The 11,703-nt window shown below is 39.3% G+C and overlaps 1 protein-coding gene across 1 annotated transcript; it reads left to right on the top strand.

Annotated features, from left to right (window-relative positions):
* Nucleotides 1-347: 347 nt before the first annotated feature.
* Nucleotides 348-1,307, top strand: TAS2R39 (taste 2 receptor member 39). The gene has a single exon (XM_015566709.1). The coding sequence runs from the start codon at nt 348-350 to the stop codon at nt 1,305-1,307; it is 960 nt and encodes a 319-aa protein (XP_015422195.1).
* The last annotated feature ends 10,396 nt before the right edge of the window (nt 1,308-11,703 follow it).

The following is an 11,703-nucleotide window of genomic DNA, read 5'->3' as shown; positions in this document are numbered from 1 at the left end:
AGTACACAGATGTTCAAATTACCTGGAGCTAGTAAAGAACACAACTCTCAATACCATGTTAGTGGCTTATGAAAGAGCGTCTCTCCAAGTCCTTCCCGGGGCCCCATGGTTAAACTAATACCATCATGCCCAAAAGGACGTGGGAGAGGATGAGAAACCAAATCCCTCCTGATTTGCATCTCCAGATTTGGAGCTAAGAATTCTGAGACAAACAAATGGGGTGAATTGGAAATGCTGCACCAACTGCTTCCTCCTGTGAGATGAATAGTGGGAGCTACCAACGATCTGCCCATCAAATGCTAGGGAGACATTCTCCAACAGACACCAAAGAGGAGTAACGACTCAGGATGACCAACACCTGCAGTCCCCCAGAGGATAATTTGTCACCACTTAATATCATCTTAATTTTCACAGTTTTGGGCACGGAATGCATCATTGGCATCGTTGCAAATGGGTTCATTGTGGCTATAAATGCAGCTGAGTGGATCCAGAATAAGGCAGTCTCCACGAGTGGCAAGATCCTGTGTTTCCTGAGCATATCCAGAATAGCTCTCCAAAGCTTGATGATACTAGAAATTACTTTCCACTCAACATCCCCACAATTTTATTATAAAGATGGTGTATATGATACCTTGAAAGTGAGTTTTGTGTTCTTACATTATTGTAGCCTCTGGTTTTCTGCCTGGCTCAGTTTCTTCTACTTTGTGAAGATTGCTGATTTCTCCTACCGCCTTTTCCTCAAGCTGAAGTGGAGAATTACTGTATTAATGCCCTGGCTTCTGTGGCTATCAGTGTTTTTTGCCTTGGGCTACAGTATGTTCTTTTCCTATGGCATATACACTGTTTATTGTAACAATTCTTTTCCTATCCTCTCCTCCAACTCTACTAAGAAAATATACATCACTGAGACCAACGTGGTCAACCTGGTTCTTCTCTATAACCTGGGGATCTTCATTCCTCTCGTCATGTTCATCCTGGCGGCCACCCTGCTGATCATCTCTCTCAAGAGGCACACCCTGCACATGAGAAGCAATGCCACTGGCTCCAGGGACCCCAGCATGGAGGCCCACTTGGGGGCCATCAGAGCTATCAGCTACTTTCTCATTCTCTACATTTTCAATGCAATTGCTCTATTACTCTATATGTCCAACACCTTCAATGCCAACAGTTCCTGGGATATTTTGTGCAAAGTTATCATGGCTGCCTATCCTGCTGGTCACTCCATTCTACTGATTCAGGACAACTCTGGGTTGAAAAGAGCCTGGAAGCGGCTTCAGTCTCAAGTTCATCTTTACCTTAAAAAGTAAACTCTGTGACCGACACCGCAAGACTACCACAGCATCTGGCCCAGCCAGCTCTGCCTTTCCCTCACCCAGACCTCTCTCTTCCCTTTTCTTTTCTTCCCCAACCTGATCTGATCCTTCACCTAGTATGGCTTTTTGTAGAGATGCCTGGTCTTCATTTCTCTCTTTTGCTTCATGGCACAATCTTAGTGATGTTTAACATATCCTTTACCTGAGCCTGCTATTTCTGCCTTCCTTGCTCTGTATAAAGCAGTGATTCTAGACACTGGCTCCAAATTAGAAACTCTAGGGGAGAGTTTTTTGGAAATTCCAATGTCCAGGCCTGACTGACTCTAGATCAATTAAGTCAAAATTTCTGGTGTCAGAACTTAGACAGTTGTTTTTTGTTTTTTTAAGATCTCAAGGTGCTGCCAGAGTTGACATAGCCACCAAAAACAGAGGAAGGCTTTGCAACCTGAGCTCCTGGTGACCCCTCTCCTTCCCCATCCACATGCCTTTTAAACATTCACGTGACCCAGGAAGCTTTCTTTGCAATAGCTGGAAGTGCATTTTGTCTCCATTCTCCAAAGACACAACCTGAGTGATATAAAACTATCTATTAAATTAACAGTATATAAAGTACTCTTTAACCTAAAAACTACTAAGAATTTTTCCTATAGCTAAGGTATGGTCATCTATATACACATATGTGAGAATATGTACAAGGAAGTCTTCATTGTAGCATTCATTCATTAATGAGGAGACTCATATGTCCAAAATGGAATACTGTGTAAACATTTTCAGAGACAAATGCATGTATTCTGAAATGAAAATATTTTCAAAATACTTTTAAGTACAAAAAGTAAGGAGATATTTTATAATTCCATTTATGTTCTTATTTCTTATGTGTCTATAAAATTTCTGGGAGGATGTACCAAAAATGATTAATAGAGGGCTGGGTATTTGGAGATAAATGAAACATTTATACCACATTTTCTACCTTTCTGCATTATTTGAACTATCCAGAACATGTATGCATTAATTTCCATTTTTTTAAAAATGTATTTAAGTGTAGTTGATATGCAATCTTATATTGGTTATATTAGTTTTGGGTGTACAATATAGCGATATGACATTTTTATACCTTACAATGTGGTTTATATTGTTGTTTTTTACAAGACAGAAAACTAGGTAAGTAGGAAAGGTTTGAGGGACAGGACTGTGTAGCTTAATTAGTTGACTGACCCTCTCACTATGTTTGTTTTAATAAAAAATGCAAATCTCTCAACTCATGGGTTAAAACTCTATCTCCTATTTTCCATTTTATTCATTTGCTCAAGGGCTGCCATGGAAAGGTCATGGGCTTTCGATCCATAGACATATCTGTATTCTGTTACTCTCTTTGCTTCCCTTCATACCCAGTTTGGATTACGGGTGAAGCATTGTGCCCAGACCCTTAAAAATACTTTGGGTAATTACAGGTGGAGTGAGATTATGTCTAAGATTTACTTTAAGATAATTTACCATTTGCCACAGCATGGATGGAGCTGGAGAGCATTATGCTAAGTGAAATAAGTCAGTCAGAGAAAGATAAATATCACATGATCTCACTCATTTGTGGATTATAATGAACAACATAAACCAATGAACAAAAACAGATCTAGAAACAGAGAAGCATCAGTCAGATGCTCAAACCTCAGAGGGAAGGCAGGGGAGGGTGGGGCTAAGGGGGAGAGATCAACCAAAGGACGTGTATGCATGCATATAAGCATAACCAATGGACACAGACACCGGGGGTGAGGGCATGAGTAGGGGGATGTGGGGATAATAAGGGGGTAGGGACACATTTGTAATAACTTAATCAATAAAGGGAAAAAAACAAAAATAAAAGATAATTTGGTACAGGGCAAAGGAATAAAGAGGAGAGAGGTTTAGAATAGTCATATGTTGATGATTTCTGTCAAACAAGGCCTCAGGTGCATGGGGGTTCTTTGTACTAGTCTCACTATTTCAGGGTATGTTTGAAATTTCCCTAACATAATTATATACAAATGAGTTATAAAATACTCCAATTTCCTGGCCCTCTCTCTCTTCATGCCCATATCTAGATGAACTCAACTATTTTTAACATTCCACATTTACCTCTAAACAGCCTAGTGTTACTTGAGAATATTTCATAACTGGATGAACTTATGTTCCTAGATTCATGCTCTTCATCCTTAAATGAGTAATATCATTGGACATTTTCAGCCCATATTTCCCTGAGAAATCACTCACGTAAATACCCAAAATAATTATCTCCTATCTTAATTATCTCTTATCTCCTAATTATCTCTTATCTTTTTCTCCAACATTCCTAACATTTCAATAGAAAGAGTGACCCTCTATGAAGAAAATAATTAGAAATGCTATGACGACATTTCTCCTCCATTATTTCTCCTTCCTACAAGTTCCATTTTTGTATGTGTTTTCATTTTCTTTCTTTCATGATTAAGACTTTTCTCAAATATCTAGTGATCCTTGAATGTGAGCTCTAGAAGCCGATTGCAGAATTCTGAAATTAATTTTAAAAAATGTTTAGAATATAAAAACTATATTGAAACCCGTAGGGAAGAAGTATCTCAAAAGTATCACATTCAGCCCAACTGGCTTTGCTCAGTGGTTGAGCATCAACCTATGAACCAGGAGGTCACAGTTCGATTCCCAGTCAGGGCACATGCCCAGGGTTTTAGGCTCAATCCCCAGAGGGGTGTGTGCAGGAGGCAGTCAATCAATGATTCCCTCTCATCATTTATGTTTCTATCTCTCTCTCCCTCACCTTTCCTCTCTGAAATCAATAAAAATATATTTAACAACAACAACAAAAGCTATCATATTCAAAGCTGGATTCTTAGTTTTTCTCCCCAAACACACTTCTCCTTCAGTTTTCTCCACCTTACTAATATTAAATAGCACTACAATATTTCCTATTGATGAAGCTAGAATTCTGGGAACCATCTATGGGTCTGTTCTTTTTCTCCCTTCTCCTCCCCGTTCAATTAATCAGCCTTCTATTTTTATTATGTGATGTACATAATTGAGGATTATTTATGTATTAATTTAACCATTATTGGCTGAACACCAACTATATGGTAGGCAATAGTCTAGGGGCTTGGTATCAAGTATGGAGCAAAATAAGCTGGGCTGCTGTCATCACAGATATTCTATTCTAGTGGGAAAACACAGAAAATAAACAGATGTGGTAGTTGTTGTATTAAATCAGTCTAGCCAGGAACGGGCTGTCTGAGTTAAGATTTAAAGAAAAAGGACTTGTATGCATGCATATAAGCATAACCAATGGACATAAGACACTGGGGAATAGGGGAGGCTAGGGGACTGTCTAGGGCGGGGGGGAAAAATGAACACATATGTAATACCCTTTGTAATAAAAAATAAAATTTAAAACTCAGTGGAAAAAAAAATATACTAAAAATCACTGAACTTATATGTTAAATGAGTGAACTGTATGATATGTGGATTCTATCTCAATAAAGTTATTTTTAAAAAGAAAAAAAAAGATTTAAAGAAAAATACTTTTAAAAAGTATAAGCCCAAACCAAGAAATTAGAAGAATAATTATGAAATAAATCTAAGAAAATAAGAAAAACACAATTCATTAAATATACTGATGTCAGCCCTAGCTGGTTTGGCTCAGTGGATAGAGTGTTGGCCTGTGAACTGAGAGGCCCCAGGTTCGATTCTGGTCAAGGGCACATGCCCGGGTTGTGGGCTTGCTCCCCAGTCAGGGACTTGCAGGAGGCAGCGGATCCATGAGTCTCTCTCATCATGGATGTTTCTATCTCTCTCTCCCTCTGTCCTCCTCTCTGAAATCAATAAAAATATATTTAAAAAAAAACAAGAACAAAATAAATATATTGATGTCATAAATTAAATATCAGAAAAGGAAGAATTAAAATGAATATAAGAATTAGCTCATTGAAATAAATAAAATTAGTGCTGTTTGCTTATATCATTGAGAAATACCAAAGGCATAAAAATTCACAAAATAAAAAATAAAGAAAAAATTACCACAAACTGGAGATATTACAGTACTCATAAAAACTTATTTTGTTCAAATCTATGTAGGAGTTTGAAAACTAGATAAGACAGCTGCCCCTAGAAAATGACTTAGTATTAAAAAATATGTCAATGTAATTTACCATATTAACAACACAAAGGAGAAAAATGATAATAATTTTCAGAAATGCTTTTTTAAAATGAGGAAAATTTAATATCTATTCATAATTATTTAAAAATTCTTAATAAAATAAGCATGGATGAATAATTTCTTGATGTGATAAAATATGTCTATCTCAACCTAATAGGAGGAAACACTATTGTTTATACTAAATTCAGGAAAAAGAAAAAGATGTTCACTTTCATCCTATTCATTAATGTTGTCCCTAGATATTATCCAATGCAATTATAAAAGAGAAATAAAAATATTTTTAAAAATTGGAAGGAAAAAGTTGAAAGATCATTATATGCAGACAATATGATGGCATAAATTAAACACTTAAAAAGAAACAACTGGAAAGTATTACAAATAATAAGAGCATAAAATATGGAAAGGGAGAAAATCCTCAGGAGTGAAAAAAGATAAAATACTAACAATAAAGTTAACACAAAATAAGCAAGGCCCATAAGAAGACTACTTAAAAATGCCTCAGAGGTACAAAACCAAGATCTGAACAAGTAGATCTGTACCAGAGTAAAGAGCCAATGTCATTAGATAAAACATTTCCATAAATAAATAATATTTAGTGTGATTTTGATACAAATGCCAAAAGAAAGGAAAGGAATGTGCATTTATTTGGTTTAACACTTAAAGTCAAAAATCTATACATAATTTTTTATTATTATACAAGGACCTCTAAGTCTGTTTCAAAAGTTTAATCTTGTATTGCCCAAATTTTAATTTGGGGTCATAAAAATTGCCCCAAACTGATTTTCCAGAGGAAATGTCTAAGGAAATTTTTGAACTGGGGATATATCCAAATAAACCTGAAACACTGATTCTATAGAATATATACACCCCTATGTTCATTGCAGCATTATTTACAATAGCCAAGATTTGGAAGCAGCCCAAGTGTCCATCAGTAGATGAGTAGATAAAAAAAAAAAAGCTATGGTACATTTACACAATGCAATACTACTCAGCCATTAAAAGAAGAAGAAGAAGAAGAAGAAGAAGAAGAAGAAGAAGAAGAAGAAGAAGAAGAAGAAGAAGAAGAAGAAGAAGAAGGAGAAGAAGGAGAAGAAGGAGAAGAAGGAGAAGAAGAAGAAAATCTTACTCTTTACAACAGCATGGATGGACATGGAGAGCATTATGCTAAGTGATATAAGTTAGTCAGAGAAAGACAAATACTATATGATTTACAAATACTATATCATACATATGATTTCACTCATATGTGGAATCTAGTGAAAAAAATAAACAAAACAGAAACAGACTCATAGATATAGAGAACAGACTAATAGCTATGGGAGGGATGAGGGTCAGTGAAATAGGTGAAGGGATTAAGAAAAAAAACAACAGAACTTCATAGACACAGACAACAGCATGGTGATTACCAGAGGGAAAGGGGAGTAGGGGCAGGTAGAAGAGAGTAAAGGGGGAATAAATGGTGATTAAAGGAGACTCGACTGTGGGTAGTGAACACATAATACAATATACAGATGATATATTATAGAATTGTACACTTGAAACCTATTTAATTACTAATGTAACCTGAATACAGTATATATATATATGAAAGCCGAATTTAGGCCACCCTTGCCAACTCTAACTCGTCTGCCAAGTAGCTAAGATGACATGGTGGTCGACTCCTGGGGAAGACGTGCGCCTGTGCCACGGTAGGGACATTACTCCAACCACCAAGTAATGAATGACATTACGTACAACAAAGAGCTGAGCACAAAGATGGAGCAGCCAGCACCAGGGGAGTGAGCCAGAGCAGGGCAGTCCAAGGGAGAAGGCAGGAAGCCACGTGAAGGTAGGTGTCAAAGCGAGAGGGAGTGGTGTTGCAGGCAGTAATTCTGCAGACGGGAAAGATGTGGCTGGTGACTGGGCATCTGGCCTGGATACCAGCTCAAACCACCTCCCTTCCGCCTTTAACTAGCAGCCAGGCTCAAAGCAGAAGAGAATATCTTGAGTGGGATGAGCGTAACATGAAACGAATGAGTTTACCCAGCATTATGTTTTCACCCATCAGGCGAAGTGAGGGGACCCTACGCTGGTATTAAAGTAATTACTTTTTTTTTTAAGTAATTACTTTTTAAATTTTTTAAATTAAAGTTTGGGGTATAAAATTAATAAGTTACTTTTTAAATGTAAGTTGCTTTTTCACTAACTCAATGTGCAAATTTAAAAATTCATTCCACTTTATGTGGGAGTTCATCTGAGATTTCAAAATATCCTTACAGAGTGTGCATCTATCTGCACACAAATCAATTCTAAGCCTGGCCTAGAACTTGGAGTACAGTCCTCTGTAGGCAAGACCCAGACCAGTGAGAGACAAGAGACCCAGAAGTGATGAGAATAGTTGAGAAGTCACTGCTTACATCGGAAATAGGGACAATTTATAGAGAGATGGACTTTGAAAGAAAGCTGCAGAATGCTTAAAATGCCCAAGGTAGGTCTCCCTCATTGCAGGCTCTTTCGGAACAAATCCCTCCATTGGAGTTGCTCAAGTCCCCCCAAAGAGCCAGCAGCTTCCAAAACTGTGTCTGCCCTACATCCCACTCTTGACCCCCAAGCCCTCTCTATCCCCAGGGTCCCTTCTCCTTATCTCCTTTTTGGTTCCAGAATTTTGCTATCCTCTGCCTTGCAAACGGAAGCTCTTTCAGTTTTAAGAAGTATGATGGACTGGCATTTATAGCCAAGATTAAAAATAATCCCCACCAGACTGCCTGTGAGATGTGGTTTCCTGAGAGCCCCGAGGCCTTGGGAATGCAAATCAGAAACCGATCCAATTGCCACTGACACGTACCAGAGAAAACCGTCATTTGCATCTACACTCCAGATCCCGGATGGCTGCAAATAAATCAGTGGCTCATTCAAACCAGTTCCTGGGCACAGACTGGAGGCTCCGGTGGAGGAAAGGGAGGGAAAGGACAAAGCTCCGGAAATTGGGACTGAGTCCATTTCATGAACCCTAAGCTGACTTCAAATGTCCTTTAGTTGAAAGAGCGTCATTTTCAGCTGCTAACCCTCCCATCCCACCCAAAGACAGCTTCCTATTCTTTCATTAGCTACATCCTCTTTTGTAATATCATCCTTGTCAGTGGCATATTTCCAGGCCTGGAGCAAACAAAGGTGATTGGTGCAAACATTTCAATATACTATGGCTATAATAGCCAACCGTGGGCACAGAGTAGAATAAAAGTCCAGTTTGATCTTGCTCAGGAAACAGATTTTCCTGAAGTCACCTCTATTCATACACCTGAATGCAGTAATTCCTTTGCCATCAATCCTTACCTGGCTCCCTAATATCATATCATATCATATCATATCATACCATATATCATATCATACCATATCATATATCATATTATGTCATAAATATCAGTTACAAACCTGTTTCCTTTAAGGTTCTAAGCTTCCAAATTCTGACCTGGCTTTCCCTAATGGACCTCTGTTCCACAGCTTCGACCTCTTGTCTCTACTAAACCTTCCGCTTAGGAACACCACCAAGTTTGTATGCATCTAAAGTCGGCTAGGCTAAGCTGCAGTGTGTACAATCCTAATGTCCTTATTTTTAGGGAACCCACTGAAGTATTTAAGGCTAAAGGTACATTACATCTGCAGCTTCCTCTCACACAGTTCAGAGTAAACAAGTTATATATATATATACACACACACACACACACACTCACACACACACATACACATACATACATATGTAGGGAGAACAAAGAATCAGCAAGATAGTAAATGAGTAAAAAAAAAAAAAAAAAAAGATAGTAAATGAGTGACATTTAGGTAATCTGGGTGAAGGGCTTTCAGTGTCTGAATTTAAGTCAAAACAAAAGTTAAAAGAAAAAAATGACCTTAGGAGCATGGTGCACTTTAGGAAATAATACCTATAAAAAATGCTCCATATAATAAAGACCGTTATAAACTTAGGAACAATAATAGATACAGAGGCAGAGCTGCCTCAAACAGATTGTCAAACTGCAGCGGGAAGGCCGGAAGGGGTTGGGGGGCAGGAGGGAGTGGGGTAAGAGATCAACCGAAGGACTTGTATGCATGCATATAAGCATAACCAATGGACATAAGACACTGGGGGGTAGGGGAGGACAGGGGATTGTCAAGGGCGGGGGGAAAAAAAGGACACATATGTAATACCCTTTGTAATACTTTAAGCAATAAAACTTAAAAATATATAAAAAATAAAAAATAAATGCTCCATCAATTATAAAATGCTATGTAAATGTTTTTAAACAAAAATTATACTATTTGAGGTACCTGATTAAATTCATTTTCCCTTAAAAAGAAAGTCTAAAGTTTTAATGGGTTAAGAAGCACATTCTTATTTCTTGCTTATCCAAAGCCTTCTGCAGGCCCAAGTGCTCCACAGGACATCTCAGGGATGCAGGCTGCTTCGAGCCAGTGCTCCACCAGCTCAAATGAGGCCCCAGGGGTCATCTTAGCAGGTGAAGGCAGCTTGTGGACCAGTAACACTTGCTCTTCTGTACATTGGTGAGGATGTCACAAATATCCTACTCACAGTCCATTGGCCAGAGCTAATGACACAGCCCCACCAACCTATCAGGGGGTGGGACATACAGGGACTTCCCTGCCATATTAGGGCAGCCTTCCTGTTTCTGCTCTAGTATCTCCTGGAGTTTCCATTTTCTGCTGGACTCAAAACTCTTTCATGAGACATGTAGAGAAGGAGGAAAGGGGGAGAAAGGTACATATTTCACTTTATTCCCACATTTCCTTGTAATAAGCTTCCCATTACTTCAATTTAGACTCCCTAACTGACCCCCCAATACTTCAATTTAGACTCCCTAACTGACCCCCATTCAAACAAAGCAGGTGGCATTGCCTTCTCTAGGGATTGTCAGATTGTGCCACCTCCTTCAGAAATGTAATGGCTTACACTTGTCAAGATAGGAAACAACACTCTTGATTGTGGGTGTCGTAGACTTGGGGTCTTCATGTGGACACAGCATTGAGAACACAGAAAAGCAACTAGTAAAGACTATGGATTTAAGCATTTTTAAACCCCACAAGCCCACTCTACACCTAGATTCTGTACCTTTAATATTCACAGCACCCCTTTTTACACCCACCCAAGTTCCTGTGGACCAACAGACACAGTTGAAAGTCACAGCACAAGGTATTTGTGAAGGGAGAGCAAAGCAATCTCTTCAACCTCCCCACATACACCAAAAAACAAGTGCAGAGCACAAGGCCAATAGTGTCAAACACAGGGACAGTGGGGGAAGAGCCTCCTAGGGGAGGATGAAGAAAGTGATCGTAAGGCAGGGCAGCAATGAAGAAAGCACTGGCTAGTTGAGTTTACCGGGCAGCTCTTCATGGAGAATCAGCATTACAGGACCTATGAGCTCGCTGGAAACTCAGCCTGTCTTCACTGGAACATTCTTATCTCACTCACAGAATAAGGACAAGTCTAGTCCTCCCTCCACAGACCTTGAAGATCTGGCACCAAAGCAGCCCCCTGTGTTCTCTGTTGCAACCCAAACCTTGGTGCTCCCTTCACAGAGCATGTCTCCTCCTTAGGCTCCTGTGCCACTTGGAGCAAATCCATGGGACAGAGCACCCTGGTGCCAGTAAAGGACGTTGCCATGTCTTTCCTCACCTTTCCCTCCCCACTTTCTCTCCCTTTTCCTTCTTCCTCCCTTCCTTCCCACTTTTCCTTCTCCTACCTTTCCTCCTTCCCACTGTTTCCCTTCCTTCAACAAATTACTTACTGAGAGCCTAACTTGTGGCCAGGTACAATCTCCTTAATTTCAAAAATAAGACTTAATTACATACAATTCAAAGCAAAAAGCACCTGTCCCCACGTAGAGACAGAATCCAGCTTCAGTTGGATACTTCTGCCCACCCACCTCAGGAAAACAAAATTACCCAGATACCCAGATTCTTCTTCCAGACAATCCCAGGTAAGATTTTGGGCATGGAAACAGCATGCACCCATAGATAAGCATCAACAACACCCCACTTCCAATCTTGCAATGCACCTGGAGTGGCTTGTCAAGTTCATTCCTATTTAGAACCTAGGGAAAGGTGAACTCTGCTTAATGGCCCTCCCTGCTCCCTGCCCCTTCCCATGTCACTCTGGAGCCAAGTTCCTTTCTCTAGACCTGGGGCTCTGTTGAGGACTGGGCCCTCTTCTCCTGCTCTGTA

Source organism: Myotis davidii, unplaced genomic scaffold (assembly GCF_000327345.1).
Source record: "Myotis davidii unplaced genomic scaffold, ASM32734v1 scaffold22, whole genome shotgun sequence".
Classification (NCBI taxonomy): domain Eukaryota; kingdom Metazoa; phylum Chordata; class Mammalia; order Chiroptera; family Vespertilionidae; genus Myotis; species Myotis davidii.
The sequence above is the reverse complement of the archived record's forward strand: the minus strand, read 5'-3'. Positions and strand labels throughout refer to the sequence as shown.

Excerpts from the sequence above, each read along its gene's own strand:
- TAS2R39 (XM_015566709.1), top strand. The coding sequence starts at position 348 with ATGACCAACACCTGCAGTCCCCCAGAGGATAATTTGTCACCACTTAAT.